At 42.5% G+C, this 15710-nt stretch overlaps 1 protein-coding gene across 1 annotated transcript in view; it reads right to left on the bottom strand.

The window, feature by feature from the left end:
• LOC112214698 (protein transport protein Sec24D-like) overlaps positions 1-15710 on the bottom strand; it is a 31576-nt gene that overhangs the window by 7924 nt on the left and 7942 nt on the right. The window contains 10 exon segments of the mRNA XM_042298361.1: positions 1003-1096; positions 2295-2486; positions 5706-5830; positions 6849-6964; positions 7334-7472; positions 11864-11991; positions 13004-13115; positions 13589-13704; positions 14001-14245; positions 14247-14406. Coding sequence (XP_042154295.1) covers positions 1003-1096; positions 2295-2486; positions 5706-5830; positions 6849-6964; positions 7334-7472; positions 11864-11991; positions 13004-13115; positions 13589-13704; positions 14001-14245; positions 14247-14406 — 1427 coding nt within the window.

Here is a 15710-nt window from a genome sequence, read left to right as displayed (position 1 = left end):
TTTTTACACTGGTGCTACTTACTGTTTATTTTACCTTTTATTTAACTAGGCAAGAACAAATTCTTTTTTACAATGAAGGCCTACCCCGGCCAACTGTGCGCCGACCTATGGGACTCCCAATCACAGCCGGTTGTGATACAGCCTGGAATCGAACCAGTGTCTGTAGTGGAGCCTCTAGCACAGAGATGCAGTACCTTAGTGGTGCAGCAGTCTATCTATGCATAGTCACTTTACCCCTACCTACATGTACAAATTACCTCCACTAACCTTCTTATTGTATTACTTTTTAAAAATGTGTTTATTTAATAAATATTTGAACTCTTTCTTGAAATGCATTGTTGGTTTAGGGCTTGTAAGTAAGTATTTCACGGTAAGGTCTACACCTGTTGTATTCGGCGCACGTGCCAAATCAAATTAGATTTTCTGCAAGGCTGTCTGTTCGCATCTGAAATTACGTGACCTCTACCACACATTAATTCAAACTGAAGGCAAGCCGTTGGGAAAAATTCAGTTGGAGCCGATTAAATAAACAGTTCTATTAAGAAGCAAAACGGAAAGTTGCAGAGTCATTGGGTTGATGGAGAAACTGTTTAAGGCACAATGCCAACTGAGAACGCACGGTATAATGGACTATGCTGACAACAAACAAAAAAAACTTTTGGGGGGGGTGGCGGTAAAGGGGCTGTGACTGCAAAAAGTTTAGATGGCCTCTACAGCTGACAGACTTTTTTTTTTGGACTATTATAATTCCTCTAGCTTTGAGTTTAATTGATGTCACAATGTACTTTATCAACTTATTATGTGGGTCTGTTGTCTTTTAATCTGTCGTCTTTTCATTTCAATGTGCCAGTGTTTTTCTATCTGTCCCTATGTAAAATAAACAATTGTAATGAAATCAGAGGTTATTGGGTACTTTGGAGTCCATCACCGCCTGGACAAAGTAACAGCTGCCCTACTATCCCATTACCTCAGGTGTGACAGAGTTGACATCTAGCCTCTCACCTTGAGTGCCTCTACCCCAGCCTGGATGACGGGGGCAAAGACCGTCTCGCTCTCGTTGGTGTCTGCAAACATATCAGGGATCTGGTCCAGGAGACTGGAGAGGAGTGAGAGGGAGGAAGTGTCACAATCATTCACCTCTGGAACATTGTGTTCAACACTTGGTAATTTGCTCTGTCCCAATTGTGTTAAAATAGCTGTTTCATTGCCTCCTTTCCTTTATGACTGCTAATCTGAAAGGAGGTGATGGGTGTAAGTACTACGGTCAGTGTCCATCCAGTTATTTTAACAGTTTGTGGTTTATCAAGGAAGAGAGATAAGGAAAAAGTTATTTTCGATTACTGGGACAGCCAGTGGCTACATCCAACGGTATTGTCCTTACAATTACACAGATCATTGGAAGAGTATCATGCACATAGACAGTTTAGAAGAGTGAATTTCTCAGCTCATGCAGTAGATAAAACACATTTGGAAGAATTTTGTTGTTGCTACAAAGTCATATTTGGATCTAAACCAAGGACTCAACTCACATTTGTTTAATTATATTGTACAAGTTGAGAAAAATGAGTCAGTTCTTCAGAAAAACAAACTGGTTGATCTGGGAGTAAGAGATTTATCATAGACATACCAAAATATCAAGTTGTAATAAATCATTTTGATGCTGTGTCATACAACTGCATAGATAAGACCATTTCCCATATAAATCCACATGGGTCTTTTTAATATCAAATATTTCCAGGGACCACTTCTCTGGAAGCAACTGTTTTTCAACGTTATCTTGACATTTGTGATGAAAACCACTGAAACTACAGATAAAATGAGGCCTTGGACACCTGGTGTGGCAAGATCATCAAATGTTGTCATTCAACAATTGTTTTCATGACATGAAAAATGTTGCTCAGAAATGAGCTTTGACAGAAATAGATGCACATCGACAGGCTTTGAGAAGGAGCTGGAGATAAAGACAATGTATACATTTATCAAAAAGAAAGACACCACTACAAACCCACAAAGTAAGATTGTTTCAGACAGAATGTTTACCCTTTGGTCTGCATCAGATTGTAATCTATACCCCAAAGTGTGACAATGTGCAGAGTTCATCCTGCCCCTCCAATTGGGCTATATATAAGCAAAATATTGTCAATGCCTCCTTCAAAAAGGTTCAAATGCCTAACATTACCAATGACCTGCCTATTGCTATTCATAAACAATAATGAACATATCTAAATATTTGAAAACATGCAATCAAGCATCACTACTCAAATCAATTCTCATGTCAGAGGTGTGCCCCTTACTTGTTGATGACGGCGCGAGACTCCTGGAAGTTGACGAGGAAGCCGTCGAGCAGTGGGACAAACATCTCGGCCGTGTCGGACACCACCATCATCTGAGGCTGGGCCAGGGCACTCTTCACGTTGTAGAAGTGTAGGATCTTGTTGTAAGTGACGAAGCCCACCTTCACCGTCGAGCTCTCGGCACCATCCTCTCTGTGCGGGAGGAAGAGGGGGCAAAGTTGGGGATGAGCGTTAGTGTCATTTAGGGGGAGGGGGGGAAGAGAAAAAGAGAGAGCGAGAGAAGCAGTAGCCTGGCATGAGTCATTAATGATAGTCATGTCATTGATAATATTTGCCTAAAACATACACAAATTTGGGACCAGGCTAGAAGAGAGAGAACCTTTCAGAATAGTTTTCTATTTGAACTAAACATGCTTGTCATTACAGGGAACTATGTTACAGCATAGATTAAGTAATCACTAAATTGTTATAGTCGCTGATGCACTCTGACAAAATGGCCAATAAGCGGCAGACCAGTCCCCTATTCTGAAGTTGTATTCTAAACATGATATGACAAGAACGGATAACAAATCAACGTGGATACACACACTGTTTGCAAGCAGTGTTAGCTAACGGACCTGGTAATAGAAACAATACAATATTCCCAAAAGTATCAACTCCGCCCATCTGGCACTTCAGGCAGGCTCAAGCAAATGCTCAAAGAATTTGAAAGACTTCAAATAGTATTTTAACGCAGTCATGTTAGCTTTAGCCAAATAGGCATACAGTACTACAGGATATGGGACAGCCAGATCAAAAGTTGACCTATGTAATTGCTCCTTTCATTACGATCCATGTTTTGGTTATTGATGCTTCAATAGGTAATGTTAAATTATAAACTAGGTGGTTTGAGCCCTGATGCTGATTGGTTTATAATAGCAATAAGGCACCTCAGGGGTTTGTGGTGCCTTATTGCATCGTGCGTAAGAATAGTCCTTAGCCGTGGTATATTGGCCATATACCACACCCCCTCGGGCCTTATTGTTTAATTAGAGCGCTAATGGTTTTCCTTCAACCTCTCCGATATCACTACGTCAAAAGGCACAATCTCATACCCGGTTTTTCAGACCTTTGTATATTTATTTGCTCTAGCAAAACAACTTCCCGCCATAATTTATTTATTTAACTACGAGTGTTTTAGAGAGAAGTTTTAGAGTTAAAAACATTCCTGGGTGCAGAAACCCATTTTTAAAGCAAAGAAAAAACACATTGGAGGAGAGGGTCTCATTCCGGGGATGGGCACCTCTTCCAGCATCCACCACTCCAAAAAAAAAAAAAAAAAAAGGGCCATCACCCAGTCATGCCTGACGAACTTACACAAACATCCACAGAGAGGGTTAGGATTGTTTTTCTTCAGGGCAAAGTGCTGATAGGTGAAGTAAAAAAGGGGCCTCATATGCTTTCAATTAAGATGACTGCCATCTCTGATGTCATGTCCACACACAATTTCTCTCTTACAAACAACCCTCTCCAACTTGTGCCTCAACAGAAGTTCAATAACATGAATAATAAACTGTCAGTGAAATATATGACTTTGTTTTCAGCCCTTTACAGATCTCGCTTTCATTTTTCATGGACTGGGAAGAATTCCACCCAGTTGAGATAAATTCTATTTTATATACACCTCTGTGTTGATGAGGCTACAGAGAAAGTAGCTGTAGTAGCACGAAGAGAACCTGAGCAACAAATTAGAGCTCTTGGAATTGGCCTGTTGGACTAGTAAGTCTGTTGAACTGGGGCCTGTATCTAAAACCCTTATCATCAAAACAATGGGTATCACTATTTGGATAGTCCATCTGTAGTTGCTCAGTATCAGTAACATTTCAACTATCTACTAACCCTATCCATAAACTTAACCCTTATCCTAACCCTTGCAAGCAGTTGATTCTCTACAAATGGTCACACTAGATGGATTATCCAAATAAAGTGTAAAAGTATTCCCCATCTGACAGGGGAAACTGGGGTTTGTCTCCCTTTCTTTCTGAACACAGCAGTATAGAACACGCACTTTAACCCAGTATAAAGGAGGTGCTCGTTTTAACTAAATCTGCCATCTGTAAATGATGAGACCCATAGAACAGACTTATGTCAACATCAAGAACTGACATGAGAAGCAGTCATGCAATGCAGCTTTTTATTGCTCATTTTCATACTGAGTAACAGTGATGAAATATTAAAATGAAGGAGAAAATACCACAGGATTTAATCTACACCTGCGTGTGCTTTCTTGGAGCCCCTTTTCCCCAGTAGCAAGCTAGAAGCAAAAATGTGGCTATTTCGGCAGCGTTGCAGATCCTTATAAAAGTGTTCTGTTTCCAACATGTTTTCCATTAGTTTCAATACAGGAGAGAGCAAAGTCTCAATGGACAACAGGGAAGAAAAGTAATTTAAAAACAGGGGGCTTGTTTGGATAGAGCACTACCTAACCATTTCGGGGGTGACGTAAGGGTTTCGGACAAATATCTCCATAAGTCTGCAGGCTAGGAGCGAGAGCCAGTTTCCAAATAAGTTATTTTAGGAAAGTCAGGTGAAGTATGTCATCCATTTCTCGATGGTAAATCAAAACCTTGTGTCTTGTTGGCGACCCATATAAAACAGCCAAAAATCAGACCCATCTGTGCCGCGGACTTCTTGTGTCTTGGACATGATTCAGGGTTAGAGTCTGCACTGCACCATAACATTTTCTCCCCTCCCCCTCATTCTTTCCCTTCCCCTAGCATCTTCCCCCTCCCATCAACCCACCCCCACAACCTTTAGGAAATAATTTTCAACTGATGAGATACTTAAATACTTGGCTTAATGCTTTTTTCTTTGCCTTGTAGATGTGGGACAACCATATTTGGCAAGGTATCACGGATTTCCAGTAGTATTGTGTTACACCCTGAGGCGATGGAAGCATAATGAAGCTCAGGCGAACATATGACCCCCCTGAAGATGTGTTGACAGAAAAGTGGGAGGTAGTGTAGGCTATAATGTATCTGGAGGTCTGCAACCCACCCCAAATATCAAACCACCAAGCTACACATTATGGGTGATGGGGGCGTTGAAAACCAACACTTCTATAAATCTAATGTGGTTTCTCTCTGACGTGATACTTCAGTTATCCAATGCTAATCCTTTGGAGAGCAGGGCATTGTATAAAAGATTATGACATTGGACACGGCTTACGTCATTTCACCGTAACCCCTAAGGCTATGTAGTGGGTCTCACTCAAAGTTGGCAGATTGCATATAAAAAGATCTTGGAGCTAGGCAGTAGGCAGAGTGATATTGGGCCAGGTTCCAGAGTGCTAAAATGCAGGTGGTTCAAGGCTCCATTGCTTGATTACGAGGTCAGTGTTTGATAGCGTGTGTGTGTGTATTGTGGGTGTACCTGGGCAGGTTGTCTAGCAGGGTCTTCAGCTCCTCACATACCAGTCTGACCAGTCCGCTCTTGATGTTGGCATAGGACACGTCTATCATGAAGATGTACGCCGGAGGACTGGCTGGCTTGTTGTTCTGAAAGAGAGAAAGAGGACATTTTGAATTACAACTTCAATTCAACTGTTACTTCATCTTATTTCCTTAATTTGCGGTTTAAAATGTCTTTGTCTAAAACAACCCTGAAAACAAACTATTGTTCACTTATGAAATCAACAACTGACCCTGCCTCCAAGGTTAACCACATAATAACGTGAACACACCAGAGACGTCAAATCTGTACCCCAACTTTAGGTGAAACGTGTAGGCTACTATTGGATCCCAGTTCTCTCTCTTCCTCACATGTTCTGCCCTGTGTATCCCTCCACCACACCCATTACTTTCTCTGCATTTTAAGCTTACAGCTTGCTTGGATCTTGGAGCCGTTAAGACTGTGTGTGACATCCGACTGCCCTCCATTTGTTAGGAATGTGGATGAAGGACACAGCACAGGCCGTTGTTTTGTTTCCGCGGTAACAGTCTGACTCGGCTCACCTCGGATGCTTGCGCTGAAAGCTGGCCGGGACTACATTTCCAAACATTAATAAACAAACTGAAGTAACAAGATGGCTTCAGTAGCAAAACGTGGCGTTGCTAGCCGCCACTTACCTCTACCCAGAATGTACTAGAAAAGACCACCCCACAGAGCGTAACAAAATGGAGCACTTTTGGCTTTAATGAGGTGGTGTTGAGAGAACAGAACAGAACATGCTTTTGCCTGTACTCTGTGCTCCTAATCACTTTCACTTCATACAAGTCTTTAAGAGATAGACTCTTGCCAAGAATTACTTTGGCCAGTTTTATCCGTTCTGTTCCATGTAGTATCACAGCTTTCCTCTATGTCAATTCAAATAGTAGGTTATTGGCGATGTATAAACTGCTAGGAATATTGATTGAAACACATTTTACTTTTCATCCATACAAAAGTAATTCAAAGTAGTTATTTTACCAACTGACAATTTCTCTTTATTTGTATAAAATGAAACAATATCATACATAAGGTTCACTATGAAGGTTCATTTATGAAGATAAACCACAATGGTAGAGCATTGCTTACCTTGCAGTAATCCAGGGTGGCTTCGAACTCATAGGACCCCAGCGACAGCTCTGGCCTCTCATATAAATCCACCCTTCTGCCCATGTGGTCCAGGTGTTGGAAATAAAAAGCTGGCACTGTGAGAGAACAAAATAACGTGTTTTACCAGTGGTGACAAAAACATACCCCCAAACATAATATTGCCTCTGCTTAGCAACTATACCTTAAATGGCTTTCTCAGGCATAGTGTCCCCTACCCGAATGCATTAGTTTCTATGTAAGAGGGTTCAAAACTACCCTAAAGCCCTGGTCAGACCTTACGTCAGAAATATGAAGAATAACCAACTACTATCATTTAAAATCTTGGATAATGTAAGTTACTCAAATTAAAAAGACAACTTATTTTTTTTAGCTTGAGCTCCAAAAGATTAGTCAGATCCATAGCTGATCTTTAGCCACGGGGCATTATGACCCAATAAGGTCTCCCATCCCCTCATTATGGGTACCTTCGTTGACGCAGTTGCAGAAGCCGCACTGGTAGCGGCGGCCGCCATCGATGAACTGCATGTAGGGACACATGTAGGCTTTGCAGCGGTTACAGCGGATCGGGCCAGTCTCACCATGGTTCACGACGTAGAGAGGAGTCTGGGCCACACAATAGAACAGAGGAGATAGTTTCATAAGACAGCCATCACATAGGAGAGCCGTCACGCGTTTGTTTTAGAGAGTCAACTGTTGCCCATAGTCAACAGTCCGTGCTATCTAGGATCCTTGGGACGTCCCTACCCCATTGAAGTTCAAATGGTTATGTAAGGGTTAAGGTTTGGAAAGGATTATGGTTACGGTAAGGGTAGGGACGTCCCAAGGTTCCGGATAGCACTGACCCATAGTCAACTGTACATAGACGATGCCTTAGTTAGTTGTTTGGGTGAAATTGACAGGCTTCAGGTTAATGATGATTACTACCATGCATTATCCTAACCAGTTTATAAACTCAGCAAAAAAAGAAACGTCCTCTCACTGTCAACTTCATTTATTTTCAGCAAACTTAACATGTGTAAATATTTGTATGAACATAACAAGATTCAACAACTGAGACATAAACTGAACAAGTTACACAGACATGTGACAAGCAGAAATGGAATAATGTGTCCCTGAACAAAGGGGGGGTCAAAATCAGAAGTAACCGTCAGTATCTGTTGTGGCCACTAGCTGCATTAAGTACTGCAGTGCATCTCCTCCTCATGGACTGCAACAGATTTGCTAGTTCTTGCTGTGAGATGTTACCCCACTCTTCCACCAAGGCACCTGCAAGTTCCCAGGTATTTCCTGGGGGAATGGCCCTAGCCCTCACCCTCTGATCCAACAGGTCCCAGACGTGCTCAATGGGATTGAGAGCCGGGCTCTTTGCTGGTCATGGCAGAACACTGACATTCCTGTCTTGCAAGAAATCACACAGAACGAGCAGTATGGCTGGTGGCATTGTCATGCTGGAGGGTCATGTCAGGATGAGCCTGCAGGAAGGATGATGTCTTCCCTGTAACGCATAGCATTGAGATTGCCTGCAATGACAAGCTCAGTCCGATGATGCTGTGACACACCGCCCCAGACCATGACGGACTTTTCGCCTCCAAAAATCGATCCCACTCCAGAGTGCAGGCCTCTGTGTAATGCTCATTCCTTCGACGATAAATGCGAATCCAACCATCACCCCTGGTGAGACAAAACTGCGACTCGTCAGTGAAGGGCACTTTTTGCCAGTCTGGTCTGGTCCAGCGATGGTGGGTTTGTGCCCATAGGCGACGTTGTTGCCGGTGATGTCTGGTGACTTACAACAGGCCTACAAGCTCTCAGTCCAGCCTCGCTCAGCCTATTGCGGACAGTCTGAGCACTGATGGAGGGATTGTGCGTTCCTGGTGTAACTCGGGCAGTTGTTGTTGCCATCCTGTACCTGTCCTGCAGGTGTGATGTTCAGATGTACGGATCCTGTGCAGGTGTTGTTACACGTGGTCTGCCACTGTGAGGACAATCAGCTGTCCGTCCTGTCTCCCTGTAGCGCTGTCTTAGGCGTCTCACAGTATGGACATTGCAATTTATTACCCTGGCCACATCTGCAGTCCTCATGCCTCCTTGCAGAATGCCTAAGGCACGTTCACACACGGATAAGCAGGGACCCTGGGCATATTTATTTTGGTGTTTTTCAGAGTCAGTTGAAAGGCCTCTTTAGTGTCCTACGTTTTCAAACTGTGACCTTAATTGCCTACCATCTGTAAGCTGTTCGTGTCTTAACAATTGTTCCACAGGTTCATGGTCATGTTCATGAATTGTTTATGGTTCATTGAACAAGCATGGGAAACAGCGTTTAAACCCTTTACAATGAAGATCTGTGAAGTTATTTGGATTTTTATGAATTATCTTTGAAAGACAGGGTCCTGAAAAAGGGACGTTTCTTTTTTTTGCTGAGTTTATTACAGGGCAGCACAAACTACACAATAACAGAAGCATAGTTGTTGCAGTCATTGACTGGATAATATATCAGTAAATACAACCAGGATGCAAGGCTGCAATAAAAACATTTACTTGGCTCACATCCTTAACCCAACCTTAGAGTGATTTAAAACACAGTGCCCATGTGCTCTCTGCCAGTGTGTCACAACTCAGGCTGATTAAATGAAAGGCTACTCATGCACCCGATACAATTGCAATCGGTTTATATAAAATCGACAACTATCATCAGAAATCAAACGACATGAATCAGACAGTGGGGCGCCACCTGATACACTAGTTGGTCAGAAGGTTCAAATCAACATTTCATAGCGTGGTGTAGATGTACTGTAGATCAAAATGTTTTCAAGAAAAGTTCTTCCCTACTATGGGTCATATTAGCGGGCTATCCTGGGGTAAAAACACTTAAAAAATCATTATGTACCTTTGACGAAGGGAAAGGACATCAGAAGATCTTCTAGTTTCAGTTACAACACAATAAAAATGATCATTACCGCCTACTCGTAAATGATGATACGAAACGTTGATTTGAACCTTCTGACCAACTAGTGGGTCAGGCGGCACCCATCTGTCTGATTCATATCGTGTGATTTCTGATGATTGTTCTCGATTATATCGACTGATTGGTTCTGTTTGGGGCGGCAGGTAGCCTACTGGTTAGAGCGTTGGACTAGTAAACGAAAGGTTGCAAGATCGAATCCCTGAGATGACAAATCTGTTGTTCTGCCCCTGAACAAGGCAGTTAACCCACTGTTCCTAGGCCGTCATTGAAAATAAGAATTTGTTCTTAACTGACTTGCCTAGTTAAATAAAGGTTAAAAAAAAACACACGTGCCAGTCCTCCTGGGTAGTTGGGCTGTAGTGGCTCCCTTGGCCAAAGGTGGAGTCATTTCCCAGGCTTCAGTTTATGCCTCACCAATTGGTTCTGCCACACTATCTATATACAATCATCCTAACAGTTAAATTTAGCTTTACTTTAAATTCAAATATTGCCTTTAAAACAGAGCTATTGTGGAAATTAAAAACAAGACCTAACACAGTAGAGTGAAGTTGTTGCCGTTTTACACAAGTGTGAGTTCTATCAAGATGTTCACCCGTGTAGACCCACACTCTGCCATAAAGCATTTAGTCTAAACATTGTGGGTGATCTCATCTATACCTTCAAAACAGTTATTATCGTGCAACTCAACACGTGCCGTCATGATACGCAATCAGATTTGCTCCCCAGAAACCGATCAATCTCATGCTCCATGTATGTAAATAGCTGCATTACATTTACATTACATTTGTCTATAACTGAACGTTTCTGTCCGAATAAGGCTTTGTTTAATGTAAGGATGAAATATTTTTCCTGCTGAGTGGGAATGTGTAGGAATACAGATGGTAAAGGTGTGCCTATAGCTTCTGGCCCACACACAAGCAAACCCATGGAAACATATGGCATAAATTACATGCACAAAGTCCGTACACTCACAAACATTCATTAGTGAAAACAAACTGTGCGCACATGCTATATTCACATGTGCATGGCCAAATAGCCAAATCTCATTCAACTACATCAAACTATTTACATTAAGCATCACTGAAATGATATACTATCCAAAATATTGTAGCCTAACAACCAAAACATTGTCTCAGGGATATAAATCTAACCTAAAAACACATTGAATTGTCCCAATAAGACTCCCTTGATTTCTGCTCTTTCTTGAGGGGAGGCTTTTACTCTAGTACTTGTTTATATACTAGTGTGTGTATGTTTTTCATATGGCCTCCAAGACCATTAAACTCCACATGCAGACAGAAGTGAATGCAGCCAAGTAGGTCATCCAAATGGGATGTGAAGCTGAATTATAAAAATGTTTAGAATAAATCCAAGTGCGATACAAGGGTTTAATGTTAAGACTCACTGCTTGTGCAGGGAGGTCATTCATTACAAACAAAACAATAATGCTAACATGGCGTAAATGTGTTAGCTTTTGTTTGATATGGAATCTATGCAGGGCATTAGCTTCCTACTATGGGAATCATGCTAGTGCTGTTTGGACATTGAGGGCTAACCAGAGAAGGCAATGCACTTGATTGCTTTGCTAAACCCCTTTCATATTCTGGGGTCCACGCAGATCTTGACATTAGCTAATTAGCTCTTTCTACGAGACAGAGCGAAAGCTACAGTAGCATTGCCTAAAAAGGCCCTTTGGCACAGAAGACAAAATGAGGGGAAGAATATCTAAGGTAGGATTCCTGAGACCACCCAAGATCCACATGAAGGTTGTCCACATGACACTTTTAGAAGTTTACAGCACTTGGACGTACAGTATATTTTTAAGGAAATAATACATCTACGTGTCATTGAGTAAAACTAAAAGTGCGAGTGTCTCCCTTCCCTAAAAGGATGTCTACAGTATGTACCTGAGGTTTTGATAGTATCTGGGTTTAAACATCTTGGTTTCAAAATTCATAAGTGGTTTAGTGGTCTGACTTTGTATAACAATGTGGATCATCTCTGCAAACATACACAGGATAAGGCCTACCTCATTCTTTGGTACCGTGGCGAAAGGTTTGATGATGGCACCCAAAGGAACTTGGCACTGCTTGGCCAGGTCAGCCGTGCAGGGGAAAGAGTAGGTGGTGCAACGCATGAATCTTGGACTGGCGTTTCCTAAAGAGGATGAAGAAATGGAAGCAAAGTAAAAAATACAAATGTAAATGGTTCAATTAAGTTGTACTCATTGGTTTGATTCAAGAAAATATATAGTTTAAACATGTTAGCATTTTGTGTTTACGCATAAAGCCTTTTACTAGTCCTAATATCTTTCAGTTCTTCCCTTTATATATTCATCAGGCTGTAAATAACTTACATTTTCATTTTTTACAAAGAAATGCAATATTCAGTGTTCTAATTCATACATTTAAGTACAGTATCAAACGTTACCACTTAATTCATAACAATCAGTATTTCCCTTGCAATTTTTAGGTAACGTTGCACTCAAAGAGAACCTTAACATTAATATATTTAAATTTTTTCCAGTGTGGTCAAACAATTTTTCTAAGACGGAAATGTTTTAAGTTTGACAAATCTGAAGTGGCGCAACTTAAAACGAGATCAAAGGGTAAAGTAAATACAAAGTTTTAAAAAATGGAATCTCATCTAAAGATATATTATATTACTGGCTTCTAGAGATATTCGTTTGAGTTAGAGCAGGGGTCTGTCTACTCAATATGAACCAAATAGAAACAAAGAGGCCAAAACAGTGAGGGAGCTACCTAAGAAACTAGTTTTCATTGCAAAACATTTCCCCTGAGAAAACATTTTGCTACGGTGTGCACTAATGAAAAGACCCCAATCATGTTCCTTATGTTGCCATTAGAATATCTTTCAGAAGTGTATGTTTGATCTAAGGCTATTATCGGATTTGTTGAAAGCCATCCGTGTCACGTTCTACTAATCCATTCCGTGGGGAACCCCACAACAGCACATTTTTGTTCCATCCCAACACAAACAAACCTGAGTCAACTAGTCAAGTAATCACAAAGCCCTTGATTAGTTGAGTCAGGTGTGCTAGTGATGGACTGGACAAAAAGCTAAGTTAAGTATGTTGGAAATAAGGTTAGTTCTGTTCAATGACACAGATAAGTTGTGTTTACAGTACAGTGGTATTCCTGTGCCTTACCTTGGTCCTGTACAGTAAAGTCAGTAGTGACTAGCGGGGGAACCTGACCCCTGAGGTTTGTGGCGTACACCTGTCCTCCTCGTTTGGCTTGGTCGTCCTCAGTGACTTGTGTCTAAACCAGAGTGGTGCATTGTCAGTGAAAGAGTGTATACTGTGCGGAGCCATTTCCTTAAACAGTCAGGCTGTGGGTGAAAGCTTTCAATCGGTCAGTTTTTGCTAGATGTGTGTGGTAACGGAGACGTATTGGTATCGTACAAATTCACATTCTGCTGTTGCTTTGTTGTTTGCCTGAGAACGTTCCAACCACAATCAGTCAAGCATTTTGTGGTTTTAACTACGAGACACAGGGTTGACTGTCATTTTTCGGTCATACATTTCATCCAAATAAGACACATACAATAGGTAATTTGGGGAGGTGGGGGTAACAAAAATGGGATGCTCACATGTCTATCCTGGGCCCATACTGGGGTGTGCAGTCTTCTAAAGAGATGTCTTTATAGGTAATACTGGCTTGGAGGTAGCTGGGAAACATGTGACACGGCATGCAAAGACGTGAAGTCACACGAGGATTAAATATGAACTCACTGTGCTAGGGATGGAGTCAGGGTCCAGCTTTTTCTGAGGTGGCCCGGACATATGGGCTGCCCCACCTTGGAAGGGTCCCGCCATCCCGGGTCCCGCCATCTGCCCCCCAAACTGACCTGAAACACAGACCATGCCACAGTGTAAAGGCTCTGGTGACCTACACCTGGTGCAATCCTAGTGGCAAGCACACACTAAGTGGTACAGTACTCCAAAAGCAATTTGTACACACTACTCACCACCTTCGATAAGATAAGTTTGACTACCACAGTGAGTTACCATATCCTAGATTATTCCTGAAAACCATGTTTTATTCCAGGAATAGGCTTCATCTGGCTCCAGGAAACTGGCCCTATAAATCCATAAAGCTTTGCAGTGATCATCACTGAGCCACAGGTAACTGCGCTTTCTGTACCTTGTGGTTGCTGAGGGTATCCTGGTTGTCCGGCTGCTCCAGGCCCAGGCTGCTGGAAGACCCCAGAGCCTGGAGGGGGTGGGCCTGGGAAGGGCCTACCCATGCCTCCCATAGATGGGTGCCCTCCCATAGATGGTTGCCCTCCCATAGATGGTTGCCCTCCCATAGATGGTTGCCCTCCCATAGATGGTTGCCCTCCCATAGATGGGTGCCCTCCCATAGATGGGTGCCCTCCCAGATGGGCCAGCTAGGGGCGTCTGTGGGGGAGCCATCTGGGGTGAATGGGGGCCCGTAGGTGGGGGGCCCAGGGTTGTTTGTCCCATGGTTGGGGGAGAGGCCGTCTGAAATGGCTGCTGGGCTGGGGGAGAGGTGGGGGGTGCCTGAGGGTTCTGCATGGGCCCTGGACCTGCAGGATAGGTAGGGGGAGTGTGAACAACTTTCAACACACTGCATGAACGAAGCCTAACAATAACTTTTTTATTTCACCTTTATTTAACCAGGTAAGCCAGTTGATAACAAGTTCTCATTAACTGTGAACTGGCTAAGATAAAGCAAAGCAGTGTGACAAAAACAACAGAGTTACAAACAAACCTACAGCCTATAACACAATAGAAAAAATATATTTACAGTGTGTGCAAATGTAGAAGAGTAGGGAGGTAAGGCAGTAAATAAAACAGGCCATAGAGCCGAAACAATTACAATTTAGCATTAACACTGGAGTGATAGATGTGCACATAGAGATACTGGGGTGCAAAAGAGCAAGAAGATAAATAACAATATGGGGATGAGGTAGTTGGGTGTGCCATTTACAGTTTGGCTAGTGAGGGAGATATAAGTCTCCAGCTTCAGTGATTTTTGCAATTCGTTCCAGTCATTGGCAGCAGAGAACTGGAAGGAAAGGCGGACAAAGTGAGTGTTAACTTTGGGGATGACCAGTAAAATATACCTGTTGGAGCCATGCTACGGGTGGGTGTTGCTATGGTGACCAGAGAGCTGAGATTAGGTGGGGCTTTACCTAGCAAAGACTTAGAGGATCTGGAGCCAGAGGGTTTGGCGACGAATATGTAACGAGGGCCAGCCAACAAGAGCATACAGGTCGCAGTAATGGGTAGTATATGGGGCTTTGGTGACAAAACGGATGGCACTGTGATACTCTACTCACCAAACTGTATGTAGTCTGTTGGAGGCTATTTTGTAAACAACGTCGCCAAAGTCAAGGATCGGTAGGATAGTCCGTTTTAAAAGGGTATGTTTGGTAGCATGAGTGAAGGAAGCTTTGTTGCGAAATAGGAAGCCGATTCTAGATTTAATTTTGGATTGGAGATGCTTAATGTGAGTCTGGAAGGAGAGTTTACAGTCCAACCAGACACCTAGGTATCTGTAGTTGTCCACATATTCTAAGTCAGAACCATCCAGAGTAGTGATGCTAGTCGGGCGGGCAGCAATCGGTTGAAGAGCATGCATTTAGTTTTACTAGCATTTAAAAGCAGTTGGAGGCCACGGAAGGAGAGTTGTATGGCATTGAAGCTTGTTTGGAGGTTTGTCAACACAGTGTCCAAAGAAGGGCCAGAAGTATACAGAATGGTGTCGTCTGCATAGAGGTGGATCAGAGAATCACCAGCAGCAAGAGCGACAGAGAAAAGAGTCGGCCCGAGAATTGAACTTGACACACTGAACTCTATCTGAGAAGTAGTTGGTGAACCAGGCAAC

This window comes from Oncorhynchus tshawytscha, linkage group LG15 (genome assembly GCF_018296145.1).
Source record: "Oncorhynchus tshawytscha isolate Ot180627B linkage group LG15, Otsh_v2.0, whole genome shotgun sequence".
NCBI lineage: Eukaryota > Metazoa > Chordata > Actinopteri > Salmoniformes > Salmonidae > Oncorhynchus > Oncorhynchus tshawytscha.
Note: the sequence above shows the minus strand (reverse complement) of the source record. Positions and strands in the feature narration are given on the sequence as shown.